At 58.5% G+C, this 16,402-nt stretch overlaps 3 protein-coding genes across 3 annotated transcripts; 2 read left to right on the top strand and 1 right to left on the bottom strand.

Moving 5' to 3' along the window:
- Positions 1 to 7,497: 7,497 nt before the first annotated feature.
- On the top strand, positions 7,498 to 8,556 carry VTJ83DRAFT_5983 (uncharacterized protein; the record flags this gene model as incomplete). The annotated part of the gene is made up of 1 exon (XM_071012643.1): positions 7,498 to 8,556. The coding sequence occupies one exon, from the start codon at positions 7,498 to 7,500 to the stop codon at positions 8,554 to 8,556; it is 1,059 nt and encodes a 352-aa protein (XP_070865358.1).
- Positions 8,557 to 11,947: 3,391 nt separating this feature from the next.
- VTJ83DRAFT_5982 (uncharacterized protein) lies at positions 11,948 to 14,561 on the bottom strand (the record flags this gene model as incomplete). Its single annotated transcript, XM_071012642.1, has 2 exons — positions 11,948 to 13,964; positions 14,020 to 14,561. The coding sequence occupies 2 exons, from the start codon at positions 14,559 to 14,561 to the stop codon at positions 11,948 to 11,950; spliced, it is 2,559 nt and encodes an 852-aa protein (XP_070865357.1).
- Positions 14,562 to 14,979: 418 nt separating this feature from the next.
- Positions 14,980 to 16,009, top strand: VTJ83DRAFT_5981 (uncharacterized protein; the record flags this gene model as incomplete). The annotated part of the gene is made up of 3 exons (XM_071012641.1): positions 14,980 to 15,066; positions 15,204 to 15,550; positions 15,934 to 16,009. The coding sequence occupies 3 exons, from the start codon at positions 14,980 to 14,982 to the stop codon at positions 16,007 to 16,009; spliced, it is 510 nt and encodes a 169-aa protein (XP_070865356.1).
- Between the last annotated feature and the right edge of the window lie 393 nt (positions 16,010 to 16,402).

The following is a 16,402-nucleotide window of genomic DNA, read 5'->3' as shown; positions in this document are numbered from 1 at the left end:
TTGGTTCCTGAGGGGTGCTTGGCAGATGCGGTGGTCTCCCAAAGCGCGAGGGCTCTCCGAATGTGGAAACCCTGTGTTTGCCTCCGGCCCAGAAAAGTTGCCAGATTCGCAAGTCACGAGCTTGCCGAGTGCTTGATTCGGCAAGCCACCAGCTGGGCTTTGATTGCGATTTGATTTTCCATCTGCCTTGGTGGGAGGTCCCGTTTGGCCGCCGCCGCCGGGTGCCGGACCAGGACCGGGCAAGACGGCAGCACCAAAAAGTCGCAAAAGCCGACAGGGCCAAGATCCAGGCCAAGGCTGGGAGGTGGGGGGGCAGTGCGGCATCCATCGAAGTCGCAAGAAGGAGCCAAACCTTGATCGGGTTCGGGCGCCAACCTCGTCAGCCCAAAAGTCGGTGTGTTGTGGGCCGCCCCAGCCGCACATCACGATCGAAAGAGCCCTGTTGTGTTGTCCCGAGACAAACAAACAAAAAAGTTTACATTGCTGACGGCAGTCTTGTTGACGATCCTCACCTTTGGTCCACTTTTCTCCATCGAGAATCAACACACCGTCCGTCAAAGGGAACGTGCACGAGGCTTTCGTTAGCCGTCTTATTAATACACAGTAGGTTATCAATTCACGGGAGCATCGCAGCCCGAGAAGACCCCTCGGAGGTTGCTACGGACACGGAAGGACGCAAACCCGAACCCCCCTCCCCCGAAGCCCTTCCGTCCGCGAGAGCAGCAGAAGCAGCTGCAGCCGCAGCAGCAGCAGCAGCAGCCACCGAAAGAGGGGTGGGGAGGAAGCCCTTCAACCGCCCGTGCTGCGATGGTCGAGGCAGACTGCATGAGGTTGATGGGGAATCAGGTGACGGTACAGACGCCGTGTCACCGGCAGACGCAAGATGAGTTGTCAGCTGCGTTCGGGCTACGACGCCAGAAACGCCACTTTTTCGCACGGCGGGTCTGGACGAGTTGGCGCGGGACAAGACCTGGCTGAGCGGCGGCACAGGCAACAACAATCCGTCTGCTGTTTTGACCGACGATGGGGCTGGGGAGCAGGGTGGCCGCGGGGTCCCACGGTCACTTTTGCCATTTCGGGTGCGTTTGAGGTTCAGCCCACGCGACCGACGGTCAACAACTGGCCGCGTCGCACAACCCTAACCCCCGCCAGTACTTCGTCATTTCCGCCCACCGAGCAGAGCCCTCTACTGTGTACGATGATCAAAGCCTTCAAAGGTTCCATTTTCGTGGTTTGGGTTCGGCGGCGCGCCGTGACGAAAAAAAGAAAGACCCTGGTCATATTACAGCGTCTCATCCATCCGCCCCAGAATCCTTCGCGTTTTCCATCCTCCTTGCGGCGGGCGCCTGACGAATACGCGACGCGTGCCGCAACACGAGGTAACGTTAACGCGAGGTTACCATGAACTAACTAGCATTATTACGAGGGCTGCTTTCATGTTGTCGTCAATGCCGCGCTGCTGTTGATGCTGACCCTCGTAGTCGGCGGGCTGCTAATCTCGGCAGTGGGACTTCCCCGCCTCGCCACCGACCTGCCCGGTTGTCGTTTGATGCTGGCAACAAGATTTGCTTCATCAAAGTTTAGCGCCCATATTGATGAACATGGCACATGGCGCGCGACTTCACGTGTTTGGCGCCCAAGCCCTTCGTCACCAATCACAATCACATCCACGTCCCCCCGTCGCCACGGCACGGAAACAGGCCAGTCGGCTCTTGACAATCGCGGGCGGGCGCGAGGCTCTTCCCGTCGAAACTAAACCAAACTAAAACCAACGTCTCAAGAGCGGACGTCGAATCGCCTTCGTTGCCGGCGTCTGCCATCGAAGGGCACCTTCTCGTTGGTTGCTTGGCTCCCGGTTCCCCCCTGGGACGCCAACCCAGACGAAGTTACCTTCCCCGGATTCTTCAACGAGCCAGCCCGGGGCTCTGTTTCAACGTCGCTGATCCAGGCCAGGGTCATGATTCGCGACGTCAATGGTCATGCAGATCCCCGGTGAGGTTTCGGAAGGGGCTCGCGGCCGGACGACGACACACCCGGGACACGACGCATTCTTTTGCGGCGTACGCACGGCGCATGACACAATGCCGTGCAGCGCCTTGGATTGATGCCTGAGTCCCTGCTTGGTAGGCTCGGCCTGCCGATCTCCAACTCGCGGCGTGCTTCTCCAGCAGGATGGCTTCCTACCATCGGGATGCCCCTTTGTTGCTTGAGTGGCCGAAGAGGCAGCGTGACCCTTGTAAAAAGAAGTAGTAGTAACCGCTCATCGTCTACGGAAAAGAGAGCCCCGCGTCTGCGAATAAACAGGTCCAGCTCGGCACTCGTGACCATGTTTGGCGTCTGTCCATCCACCAGATCTCCCGATCGAGGACCACTTGATTTGATCTGGCCGTGTTTCTGACCTTGTTGGATGATCCAGCCGTCAACCTGTTATTGTTCTCACGTGCATAACGGGCATTTCAAGTCGCCACACGCAGAGAGGCATGCGAATTCCAGTGTCTCACAACCCTGTCCCTAAAAAGGCCGGGTGCATTCTGATACTGAACTCGCAGAGATCTTGTCAGGAGGAGCCTGTGAATGAGAATTCTTTCTGCCAATCCAAATTACCGTACCCGTTTTGGTGGAGGGACTCGGCTGGACTGGCTGGGACCGAGTCAGCAGTCCCCACAGACATCGTCGGCATGTTTGCTGCTTCTTGTCTTGCTGTGTCTATAGTACACCTTGGGTCCCCCTGCCCGTTGTGCGTCCTTGTGCTTTCAAATGGGCATCAGTGCATGCGGATTGTCGTTCTGCAGCTGTTCCGTTGGACGGTGGAAATCGAGGGCTCCTCGATCCTCCACAGTCGCCGGTATCACCCAGGTGTGTGTCGCCTGCGTGCCCAGAGCACCTACGTTATCGGTGTCGATTCTTTGTTTCACGACAGAACCTTGAAATCAGTGTCAGTGGGCATTGGGAGACGGTAAAAAAACGTAATAGGATATGACCCGAGAACCCACAACAGCCCACGCCCAGCTGCTGGGTCATCCGCGCTCCTGTCCCCATCCAGGTGGCCTTCCTGGCCCGGTTGGCTGTCGGCCCACCCACAAGATGGCGTTAGGATGGACCGTGGTTCCACCTCGTGCATTTCATGGGGAAGCGTTTAGGAGAGAGGGAGGGGTTTGAAAGAAGAAGAAAAAGACAAATGTCGTGTCTGACGGCGAGTATGCGAGGCCCAATGCAGAAGTCTTTGTGTCCGAAGCATGCCATGTCCGCGCCATGGCTGAACTGTGTGTCATCCGTAGTTCCTTGTTTTCTATGAGGTGGGAACAGGGTTGTTGCTATACGAGATGGCGCTGACCTCTGGATTTTCTGTTATCGAGACTTTGTTAGGGGTGTGTTTGAAGACTTCGGGTCTCTTCTCATGGATAGAACACCTGGGCTAGGGGCTCGGTTTTAGGACACATACATATGATCCTCTGGGTGATAACTGAACGTAAGCTTGAGACATTGGAGAGAGCAGAGAGATCAAGTCAGGCGTCCGAAATGAAAGGCCCATCTCTGGGTTGGCAAGTCCCTTGGAAATCAGGAGTCCTGGCTCGCCGTGTCTCTCTCGTTGACAATGGCCTGGAAGACACGAAGCGGCTCATAGGTCCCGACATGCAATAGGACTAAATCTGGCATGAGATACATACCTGATACCGGACGTCTACTATCTACTCGAAATTCAGCAAAACATTGATGATAATTTCTGTGGATCTGTGGGCAGTTGGGCATGGCTATCGCATATCTCAGGGTGGGGGGGAGGGGGTGAAGAAATAATGGACCGCCTCGTCTGCCTCTGAATACCTCGTGGACAGAACAAGAAAAGCCTGGAAACTTAAAGTCGTCAGCATAGGAGCTAACTCTTGTTTGTTGGCAACGGGTCTCCACGGCTGCCTGGTTAGGTTCGTCCCTCGGCTCCTGCTGCATCCACATGAGGGGGCCTCCCACAACAACAGGGGAAGCTACGAAGTTACGACCTACGGTCGCAAGACAGATCGCGCTTTCCATATCTAACTTGCCGCCAGGACACCTCCGGGCTCCTGAGCAGGCACGAGAGGGCGGGATATTGCTCGAAAGCAGGCACAAACCACAAGCCCCGAAAGTTTGTTGGCTTGTGCCGTGGGGAGACCAAAACCATCTCATCAATCGTCAACCAAGGACCTAGCATGAACGTCATGCCGCCGCCCAATCCCACCGCACAGGTCTCTCCATGGACCTTCCATGAGTTCCAACGGATTGTTCACATGGCCACATGACAGTACGAAGCATCTGTCACCACCTTGTGCAGGAGGGCAGGTGAGATGGGTGGTTCCAAACACCCGCCCCCCATCCATCAAAGCGATCATCATGAAGTTCTGATCTCTTGGAGTCATAGGGTTCATACAAGCCTAATGAAATACGTTTTCGGTCACACCGAACGGGGCCAACTCATCGATGACGCGGGCTGTTGGCGACCCTGAAAAACCGTGGACTGTACAGTCTGCAACTGTGAGGCGAACCAGCTTATCAACTATCGACAGGGGAGCTAAACTCCATCTTCCCGGGAGAAGCTTGTTTCCCAGCGATGACTGCATTTTCTCTGAAGGATCGGGCAAAGAACTTGATCATGCATGCTCCATGGCACATGTCGGAGTGGAACACCTGCAGCCTGTTCATCCCAGACCCGGCGGCAAGCGAGCAGAAGCAGCATTCAAGGGTCATCGACCTGCTTCGGGGTCCGAAATGACGCGGACCACAACAACTGCATGTCGCTCAACGACGCAACTCGCATCTACATAGAGTCGTCGACGCGCAGGGAGGGGAGGACGCGGCTACCAACGTCTCTGAGTGGAGACGAAGGAGGCATCTTGCTTTCTATATTGGCGGCTATCGGGCCAAACGGCAAGCCAATCGCCATCTCCCTGCCAACCTCATCGCCATGAGCGATGGCCGTGACGATCGGGCCCTCGCCAACCTCCTGAGATTCCCTCTCAAGATACTTCTTGAGCAGTCGCGCGCGTCATGATGCAAAAGACCAGCGAGGACGGCAAGCTGCCGAGACCCATCGCCAGACCATGATCCCGAGCGGATGACATGCAGAGGCATCTGTCTGAAGATGAGACCACCTCCTGGCCGCAACACGCAGGATCTCGAGACGCAACAGGGTGGGCGATGTTACCGGAGAAACAGGCGCGCGCTCGCTCGTTCGTTGTTATAATGATAACATGGAGCCGGCCTCGACCAGGAAAACAGGGAACCGATAGGTCGGTTGTGGATGGCGGCAACATACCGTGCGGATTCTGCCGGCGAGGTGAACGACAGCCAACAAAAGCCCAGGGACGACGTCTCCCTGCGGCCACGGCAAGCGCGTTAACAGCCGCGCAGCGCATTCTCAGTGGTGGCGATCGCGGCTCTGCCAACGTCTAACCTGCAGCAGTCGGAGGGTTAAGCGCGCCTGCAAATGGAGACTGTGCGATCAGCCGTTGGCGATCGCTTCGGAAGTGAGAAACAAAGAGGGCCGCGATCGTGGGGATCTGCCAGACGCAGCAGAATAGCGCGCGCTCAGGGAAAAGCAACCAGGACGGCGGCCTCCCGACGGATGGGTTCAGTGGATATCCGCGTTCACCACTTGAGAAGTCAACTACCCGCCGACCATCTAGGTGTTGTAAAAGAGCATGGCGGTTAGAACACCCGAGCCATATATGGGCCGGCTTTCTTTGCATTTCCCACCGCGGTTACTTACCTGGACAAAGCTTACAAAACTCCCGCAATTAGGAACAACAAGTCGAGCGCAGGCTGGTCCCGCGCAGTAGTTACCTCACACCTCACCATCCTCTCCGTCAGCGGTCTCCCAAGCCCACGCGCTCTATCTATCCTGGCTCCTGCAGTTGCCGAAACCCGTCACGGCGTCGGCAACAGTGTTTCTGAACATCGAGGGGATCAAGTCCTTCCCGGCCGAGTCCGTGATTGATTTGTTTCTATTTTCTCCCTTCGACCGCTGTGTCCACAGGCCTCGCCTCACCGAAGCCGAGCACCTCCAACTCTCACCTCGCAGCCTACGATCGACTCGACGGTCAGGACGCTCACCTTGGTGCTGCGTTCACACCCGGTAAGCGGCAAGCCTGAGCCAATCACACGGCCCCGTGCTAATAATATGACTTTAGCGCCGACCTCTGTCGGACGTGCATCAGACACGCGCCAATCAGGCGGAGCCGAGACCTCCTGGCGGTTGCGAGCAAGCAGCCATCACAAAGCGCTCTCTGTGGCTCTCTGGTGGCACTTTGAGCCACTGGGCTTGGATTTGAAGACGGACGGGCATCGCCTTCGTTTTTCTCACACCGTGGCAACGGAAAGACCGTGAAGCCGGACTGCTATCGGCGAGCCCGAATCAAGCCCAGAAACCCCAACTTGCACCTCTTGTCAGCAAGCAGTTTGCCTCAGCGGCTCGCCGTCTTATAGAGACGAGCTCATTTCCCTCGAAGCGCCCAGAGTCGCAGCACGCAGTAAGTAACTTCGGTGCAATTTTTTCCTGTCCCGCACGAGCCCCGGTCAAGAACAATTCCTTTTCCTCCTCCTCCTCCTCCTCCTCCTCCTCCTCCTCCTCCTCCCTTGCTCCTCCTCCGAGGATCAAGGCGCCTTTCCCCAAGAAGACCGGCGGAAGGACGAGGGCAGAAGCGCAGGCGAGAAACACGGACGGCTATTCCCCCAGCTGCATCCCGTGTCACATCTCAGCACGCTGCACAGGCCGGTCGGCGCACCTCTCGCTGCCGCCCGAGACCTCATCCCCCCTGTCGTCTTGGTCGCTTGTCGAGCTCGCCCCACCCCGATCGCCCTTCTGATTTGCCGCCCTCCGCAGGCCCCTCGGCCGCAACGGGGTGTGCTGTCGCTCGTTTCCTTGCTCTCACAAGGGGACCCCTTTGCTTCTCGCCGCCCGCCGTTTGCTTAAACGCTTCCTTCGTGGCTTCTCCCAGCGTCAACCCGGCCACTCGGGTCCAAGAAACGTTGTTTTCGACAGGTTGGCTAACGCCCACCCAGCGTTCTTTTCTCACGCCGGCACCCGATCCTCTCGCCAGCTTGTCTTTGTTTGGCTGCTCCCCCACCTGGCTGCTGTGCGGACCGATTTACACAAGCCAACAAGACGGGCCCTGAAGCCACACGCCCCCATCCCGGCACGCCAACCCAGTTCTCTGGGATTTCAGGAAGACAGGGATCGTTAGCTACCCGCACCAGGGCCCTGCTCGAAACAGAACCCACGCGGGGAACCACGGCTCGACTCTCCTGTCTGGGAGCCTGGGAGCCCTATCCTCTAGCGCCCCCCCATTATATCTCCCCGTTCAAATAGTCACTGGGTGCCCAACCATCCCGCACACCTACCCTCTTCTCTCTTTTTGCCGTCTGGCTGCCGGACTTCTGCCACCCTCCGCGGCTTGAGCCAAGCGTCACTCCGGTACCATCCTCCGGACAATCGGTGATTCACGGACACTCTCGTTGCCCACCACCATGGCGAGCCGGCCCACGCTGAGGGTGTCGACACCCCTCACCGCGAACTTTCCCAATAATCCGCCATCCGCCACCGAGCTTCGTTCGGCCATCTCCCTCCCGTCAGCCATCTCTGTCAACACCCCCTTGTCCGCCATCTCGAGGACCTCGGCCTTCCGGGATCCGCTCCCGTCGTCGGGCCTGCCGTCCGCCGGGCTCCGCTCCGCTGGCCCCTTCAGCGCCACCATCAAGCTGGAGCATGACCTGCAGAAAACGCCCATCACTCCGCCGCTGGCCTACCTGGACTTCCTCAAGGGCGTGTCGCTCGCCTCTCCATGTCTCGCCTCGCCACCCCAAACGGGAAAGTCAGCGCTGAAGCGGACAAGCACCGCTAGCACGACGAGCAGCGCAGACAGCGAAGCGAGCAGCAGCTCCACCGAGTCGGAGGATTCCGACAAGGAGAAGGGCGACCAGGTCGAGAGCGCTCCCTCCACAGCACGAACCGACGTGAGCTCAGAATGCGAACCCGACAAAGGCAAGGGGAAGGAGAAGACCAAGGGCTCGATACCGGCACCGATCGAAACGAAGAGGTCACCGCCCACGCCCCGCGGCCTCGCCACCATTCCGCTCTCGGCGCCCGCCGCGGAGACCATGTTCCCCAGCATGAAACTCCCCGCATCACCAGCTGTTCCCTCCACAGCCGGCCTCTACTCGCCGGCCAGGTCTCCTCTCAGCGCGGTCTCTCACAGGTCAACGCACTTTGACTGGGATGCGGCTCTCAAGGCGAGGAAGCTTGCTGTTGAGAAGCTCGCTGCCGAAAAGACGATAGCAACAACTGCCGGGTCAAAACGCCCCGCCGATTCAGACACCTCCAGCAACCCCCCATCAACGAGCGTATCGTCGGCGATAGTGACGACACCAAAGAGCGCGCCTCTGGGGCACGCCAAACGCGACTCGCGGTCGGGCATACGACACATCCGCGAGGTGGTGACCCGGACCGTGACCTACACTCCCAGGGTTGGGCCCGCGCCGAAGGGGAAGAGGAGGAAGATTGATGCTGATACAGCCGTCAAGTCATGATAAAGCTGAAGCCGAAACCGAACCTTTGGGTCCTGGAGACCGGGCGGGCCCCCGAAAAGAAAGAAGGGGAAAAGGTACACTTGGATGGGATACACGGTGGCACACCTCGAATGTTTATCGACGAACGCATATAATACCCCCTAACTATTGACGACGGCACTTCGCATTTTTTTTTTCTTTTGTATCGACACCTGCTGCTACGACCGGCACCCCAACCGCCACTCGAACAACGGGACGGAGCGGAACTGAGGTACCCGGCCGACGGCAAATCACACGCTACGCAATTCCCTAAATTACAATCATGACTTGGAAGAACAGAGAGGAAACAGGAGTTTGATGTCGGCGTTGCAGGGCGGCGTCTTGGCTTAAGGGTGGTTGGGAATGAAGGGAAAGGGAGGACAATAGGAAAGGGAATGCAAGGAGAAACTCGGGCGGAGGGTCGGTGTTCCTGATGGTTTGCTACTGATACCAGGACATGGTTTCTTTATATTTCCTTACTTGGAGGGACCTTGTTTGGATAGGGTCAGGGATAAACGGAAGCAGATCGGGAGGGGCCTGGCGGCCGGCATCGTGAGCTCGATCCAGCCAACAGCAATTTCCTGAAGCTCCCCTTTCTGTGTGTGTATATACAGCACATGCCTACTCCGTATGGATGGAAGCTGTTCTACCCTGAGTTTTCTCTCTCTTGTTCTTTGTGACCGCCGAGCCTTGGCTGGAATTTGGCGACAGCCATGCTGCGCCAGCTGCCACGGAGGATTCTGTGAATGCGGGATGGGTGAGCTCCGAGCCAGGATAGTATGTCACGCTCGAAAACCGTTAGAAAAAAAAAAAAAAAAAAAAAAAAAAAAAAAAAAAAAAAAAAAAAAAAAAAAAAAAAAAACAGATGAGCATGTTTGCCACGTCCTTTTCATCCATGTCATGTCAGGCGGGGTTCAATATCCAACACGAGCCCATTTGGTATGTTACAATATGAGCCCATCTACCAAAGTCAAGCCGGCAAGCCAAGCAAGATTGCCATGCTCTGCGGTTGGCGCAGTGATGTCATGTGCTGTGATGGTGGTCATTCCAAGTTACACAACGTCGCACCGTGGCAGACGCTGGTGATGGAGCCGCTGGGTGCTGGGGCTATGTATTGCTCTGTTGCATTCTTCTTTCTCTTGCTGCTGGCGAGATTGGCCATGCAGCGCAGCGTCGGTTTGCGGCATCGTGAGCGAACAAAACGCCTCGCCATGAGTAGAACCCCGATTCCTCTTCGTATTCGGGATTCGACTACATGTTGCTCGTCGTTCGTCTTTGGTTCATCGCCTGGCGGTTAGGAGGTGGTGATATGGCCGAGAGGCTGCCGGGCTGATTTCTCGGCGTACCATACGATACGCAGCATCTGGTGCCTATCCCCAAGTACTACATGATGTACACAGTACATTACATACCTACCGTGGACACGGGGGACCTCCCCGGGCCATACGACGGCGCCTCATCAGCCTCACACCGAGCGCTGAAATGATTCCTTCGGTCGCAAGCAAACGGTAACGGCATTGCCGGGGCGTCCCTCCCTGCGTTGGAGGACGCCCTTCCAACACAAGCTGCCCTGGCTCTGTTTCTCTCTCTGTCTCTCGCCAGGGACGTATGTGTATGCACTGTTGCGCGCCGTTTCTTTTCGCAGCCCTCCCCCCCCGGGACGTTCGTCAGAGGGGCTCTGTGACGTTAAGCGCCGAACACCTTGTCTCCGCAGCGGCCGGCGCTCCACACCCCCGGCCGATCACCCGGCGACTGGCCAACGACGGTTCGAGAACAAGGGGGGGGGGGGTTGTGTGACAGGGGGGCATGCATCGTCACAACGGGTCGGCATGCCGCGAAAGCCATTGGCCGGCCGTACAACGGGGACCGTGTAAGTTTGATGTGTTAAGCGCCCGGCCGGGCCGGGCGGGGGGAGGGGCTGAGCGTGCGCAATGTTGTTTTAACGGAGCACATGGTGAGATGTCTGGGCTAGTTATTCACGTTGTTGCTCGGTGGCAATACGCTTGGAGTTGTGCTTTTTCAGGCTGCTTGGAGCGACCTCTTCCAGAGCTACGGGATGCTGGGTGTCTGAGCTCCGTCGTTTTGGGTAAGTAATCCCCTACACTAACGCTAGGGCAAAGACGGCGTAGGGATAGAGAGTCCGTGAGCTGGTAACATTGTGGGAAGAAAAAAAAGCTCCTTTCGTAGCACATGCGTACTGCGTCCGTGGATGTACCAAGTAGATGGTTCCCTGTCCTTCATGGATGGGCAGCCGTCGCATGGTCTCCCTTGATTAACCTACCCATCCTCGAACATCTACGCAGTAAGTCGAGCAGGTAGGGATACACACACTTCGGCCCGCCTGCAAGTCAGCACACATCATCCACATTCTTTCCACCACATCAACGAGACACGGGACACTTGGCTGCCTCAATGTGAAATGTGATGATGATGATGATGATGCATCCGTACCACCCTCCGCGCCCCGCTCCGCCCCGCTCCCGTCCCTCGGTGCGACGAGCTGCGCAGACCAACCAGGCAGTACGTCCTACAGGAGGCCGGCTGAGGTGAGAGAGGCTCCCAGCCCCCCCGACAGGTGAATGTCGGTGTGCGACATGCTGGGAGCCTGCGGCACAGCACCGCACGGGTGCGCCCACGGCTCGCCTCGATCTCCGTCCCCGCGCTCGGAGACCTGAGTGTGCGCGTCACCGGCGATACCATCCGCGGGTTGGTTCGGTTCTGTACGTCTCACGATTCCGCCATGAAATGGGGGAGAGCTCGGTGTGCCTTGGGCCGGTGTATGCTTCCGATTGGTGCGCGAAGGGGTCCAAGGGGGTGGTGCTTGTGTGGTTCACCTACCGACGTGCAGGAGGCTATCTCTGTGAAACCTCAAAGTCGGAGCTGCAGATGTCAAGAGGCGCGTGCTGCGTGTGTGCCTGCTGTTTGAAGGTGAGGACATATCCTTCACCTTCCTCTTGGGTGTGTTCAGGAGATGACAGAAAACCTGAAACAACCCCCTTCTTTTCTCCCGCGCCTCATGGTTCCCAGGAGGCGAAACGACATGCCGGATGCGGGCGGTCACGTTTCGAAGGCAGGCGGAATGTTTCAAAACGAGGAGCGTTCTGGAAAGGGCTATATTTGGGAGATGTGCAATCTCCCTACGTGATGCAATTTCCATGCCGGTTGCCATGCGCTTGATCCTGGGAAGCTCGGAACCGTGGGAACTTGCGATGTTGTTGGTGGTCCAGCCCGGGCCAACCCAGCTGGCCAACCAGGCCGTACCCGACATGAGCTCGGAGATGAGGGTTCTATTTCTGGACCATCGAAATTTCATCATGAATGAGCCAGCGAGCCGGCGATGCTGAACATCAGCATCGGGACGAGGAGGGCTCCATCATCTCAGCCGCCGCACCTCGCGTGCCACCGCATTGCACAGCGCAACGCGCACGCCTGCCCCGGAGAGCACGTTGATCCACAGCCGCTGCGTGTCGCTGAGGCGGTCGTTGGCGCTCTTGACCTCGGCGAACATGACCTCACCTTGCCGGTTGCCGCCGGCCGGAGACGACGCACCGGGGCCTGTCCTCCGCCAGAGGATGAGATCCGGCACGCCCGACCCACGAGTCCTGTAGTCCTGTGCGAGAACCTTGCACACGACGGCGAGGGCGTTGCCGTCGAAGCAGGCCACCAGCTCTGCCAGGTCCTCAACGTCAAAGTCCCAGTTTAGTCCCACAACGCTGGTCCTGCGCTCATGCTCGCGCTCGTGCACCTCTCGCAAGATGCGCTCCGCCTCGCCGTTTGCTATCTCGACCAGCCGGTGGTTGATCTGGCTGGCGCGGGCGGGATAGAAGGCGTCGGTGAACAGGTCGAGCGGACAGGGTTGGTAGGCGGTCTGGAAGACGTTGGGGACGTAGGCGAAGAGGATATCAAAGAACAAGTAGGCAAACAGCGTGCGAAGGATGCCGCCCTCGCTATGGTAACCCTTCCATGCCTGGCTGCGGTAGTGCGACAGGCACATCGCTTCGACGCTGACGTGCGGCGGCTGGCCGTCCTCGCCGGGATCGCCCAGCTCGTCGAGCCACCACGTCTTGGTGCTCATGGCGCGGCCGTTCTTCTCCTTGACGTCGGGCTCTTCCCGGACCAGCTGGATGCCCTGCACCGTGTGCTCTTCGGGCTCGCGGAGCTTGACGTGGCCAAAGTCGTGCTGCAGGCGGCGAGGCACGCGCAGCTTCCTCTCCAGCTTCGTCAAGCGCTTCTGTAGGTCATAGTGGTAAATCAGATGACAGTCGCGGTCTTGCAGGGCAGTCTCGCAGGTGAGGAGGGAAATCCGCTGCCAATGCCGCTTCTGGACTTCGGGGTGCGTCGATGCCGGGTCGGGATCTGCCTCCCACATGTACCGCTCTTCCAGCAGGGCTTTTCGTTGGTACCAGGCCCCGCGGCGAGCCGGATGGAAGAGGCGCTGCTCAAGGAGCTCCGAGAGCAGGGCGTGCTCTTCCTTGTATCGATGTAGCCGGCCGAGGGAGTGGGCGGCCTTGTGAGCGATGCGTGTATAGGCATGAGCTGCGTTGAACCGACGAAGATAGCCCCCTTCGCCGGATTCGTAGACGGTCTCCTCCCGCTGCTTCTCTTCCCCCAGGAGCTGCCTCCACCGCCCCGCGATGGACTCGAAGATCTCAAGCACCTTGCGGAACCTTTTGTCTCCATCGCCAAACTCCAGAGCCTGGTCCGCCTCATACTCCTTGCGGATGGAGAGCTCAAACTCGAGGAGATGGCTCCTCGACGGGAATATGTTGGCCGACCGGCACACAATGTACGAGGCGTAGTTTCTCCTGGCCATCTTGGCAAGAATGATGGTCATCAGCGATTTCTCTGTCCACTCGGTCGACCGATAGAAGACCAGGTGCACGCGCTCGAAGAGCTTGAAGACGGGCTCGGAGAGGCGGATCAGAGGTCCGGTGACAGCGAGGATCTTGCCGAGGAAGTGTGCTTTCCGACAGCGATGCTGGATACCATCGCTCTCCGAGCCGGCCGGGTCGGTGTTGGCTGAGCGGCGAAGCCCGAGGGCCGTCAAGCTCGACTGCCGGGTCACGGCGCGACAGAACAACGTATGCAGATCGGTCTTGTTCTTGCCTTGGACCTTGACCTCTTTGGCCAGAGACTTGAGCTCATCGAAACCTAGCAAGGAAGCCGCCTCGTCGACGGTCTCGATGCATGATGCCGAGTCCTCAGCAAAGCGAAACGTGTCTCCCAGCAGCCAGGTCTGGCCGCCTCCAACGTCGTCTTTGGTAGATGGCAACGGCCGCAAATCTAGGAGGGCGTTTATGGCGCTCTCCATGTCGGATATGTCATTGCGGTAGCCAAGGCGCTCGACCCGATGCCACGCGGCCGTCTTGCGCAGGAACAAACGTACATATCTGAGAGTGTCAGACATGGCCAGGGGGGCGAGACGGGGACGTCCGCGAATCTCACAGATACTGGGCGTCGTAACTCAGACCACGCCACTGCTCAAACACGGCAACTTCTTTGGTATTGAACAGATGAGACTCGTCCTCCAAGACGATGTCGAGAGCGAGATGGAATGCATCGACGTAAATGGAGCGCTTTCCGGCGACCCATCGCCGGGAGTCCAGCCTGGCCGAAGGGCCTGATTCGACAGCATCGGGCTCTGGGTCCTGCGAGGACTGAGACTCCCGGATGGCCTCATGCTCCTTAATCGCCTGCTCGTCGATGGCGATAGGAAGGAGACTGCTCTCGATGGCCGTCGACAGGCCAATGTCGGTCCCGGCATCTTCAAGGGAGCCCTCGAGCGCAGCCTCGGCGGCGTCTTCGTTGGCCGAGCCTGTCACCAAGTCTGGGTCTTCGGCGTTGCTGTCCCTGACCTTGTCGAGTCTCGGTTTCTTGTTGAGTGGTTCCAAGGTCGTCGTCACCTCTGTCTCAGACAGGCCCCGCGCTGGTGAGCCTCGGGCCTGGTTCTCATTGCTGCGTTTATGTCGCTGGACAAAGCGATCCATCGTCTGAGGCTCCCACGCCAGAGACACACAACCATGGCATGCTTGTGGATCAGAAATTCAAAGTCACCGGTGAGACAGACGACCGCGAAATAGACACGAGAACGCGTAAAACGCGAACTTGGGGGCGAGAGAAGCGGCGGTGGGACAGGGAAAGCGAGCAGTGCTCCCCGCCATTGGACGCGTGATCTCGTGACTCCGCGTGCCAATGTGGGGTGTGTCCCTTCCCGTCGGAGCTCGAGGACCGGTCGGCGCCAAGACCCGAGCTTCCCATGCCTTCCTGGTTCCAAGTTCCAGGTCCTGCGAATGTCGAAGCATCTCGTTACCCGCAACGAGCCGACGCGACCGTTTCGCCTTTGCCATTGAACAACACAAGCGCACCCCATTGTCGAGCCGCCAGACCCGTAAGCCAACCGCGACCATGGCCGACCCGAATTCGGCCCCCGAACCCGTTCCCTCCGCCGACAACCACGATGTTTCCATGACCGACGCCCCAGCAACCACAGCGGTACGTCGCAGCCAATTCCTTTCGACAACCCCTCTCGTCGACCCCGAGAAGAACCCTCCACCCCCGTCCGTTCTGTAGCAGCCTCAATGCTCTAACCTCTCTCTCTCTCTCTCTCTCACTTTCTTCCACCCTTTCAGCCACCGTCCCAGCCCGCACCCACAACAACCACCAATACCACCACCACCGACGGTACCGCCCCATCACCAGGAGCAGAGCCCGCCACCGCCTCCGCGCCTACCATGTCCGTCTCCTCCAGCCAAGCTCAGCCCCAGGCCGCACCATCATCGGCGCCAGCTCCGTCCTCGGCGGCAGCAGCAGCAGCAGCAGCAACAGCAGGAGGAGGAGGAGGAGGGGGAGGAGGAGGAACAGCGCCGCCGCCCCTCCCCACGGAGCCGACCCCCAACGGGGCGCCCGTCAGGCAGTACATCAACAGCAAGATCACCGGGGTGCTGTTGGAGGGGATGAAGATTGTCGCGAGGGAGCAGTAAGTCTAACGTTTTTTTACTCTTGTGAGAACAGGACGGAGAGGGGGGAGAGAGAGAGAGAAAGAGAGAGAGAGGAAAGGGTAAAATAGGCGTTTTCCGGTCTATGGTTTCAGGCTGGGCGGAGGAGGGTGGGATCCCTTCCTTTCTCCGGGGATCTGGCACATGGCCGGGGCGCATCCACGCACAGATGGACGCACAATCTCGCCTGGCATGGTGGTGGTGGTGGTGGTGGTGGTGGTGGTGGTGCTGCTGCTGCTGCCTGTTGTCCCGTGCCTTTTTACGCCTGCCCAGGCGCCGGACGAGAGATGGAGATCCGAGGAGGGGATGGGTGATGATCAACCTTCTGAAAGAATACCGCTGACTTGTGGGGTCTGCCGCACAGGCCCAAAGATCCGCTGCGCGTGCTGGGCGAGTATCTGCTCCAGCGGAGCAAGGAGTTGGAGGGCAAGGATTCATAGCATGGACCACCATCACCTAGGGAAACCGAGGAAGAGTCAAGTGGACATGGCGACGGCGGACGAGCGTCAGAAGGCGCAGCCAACAGAATAACGATAATCAACCTGGACTTCATCTGGTTTACTCGAAATTTGGTCAAAGGTCACCGGTATCCATGGCAAACGAAAAAAAAGTGCAAGAGAAAATCCATTGCATTAACGGTCTCCTCTTCTTGTGTCACTCGTCACCCCGTGCTTTTTGTAGTTTCACGCCCCAGGAGACGGCGACACTAGGCGCCAGCTGCCAGTGCTCTAGAATGCAGTGTTCCCATGCCATTCCAAAACGCCATTGGCCCGACCTGAAATCATGACGGCCGGGCGGTGCGGTGGCTCTTTTCTGGAGCAACAACCCGCCCG

Source organism: Remersonia thermophila, chromosome 5 (assembly GCF_042764415.1).
Source record: "Remersonia thermophila strain ATCC 22073 chromosome 5, whole genome shotgun sequence".
NCBI lineage: Eukaryota > Fungi > Ascomycota > Sordariomycetes > Sordariales > Chaetomiaceae > Remersonia > Remersonia thermophila.
Note: the sequence above shows the minus strand (reverse complement) of the source record. Positions and strands in the feature narration are given on the sequence as shown.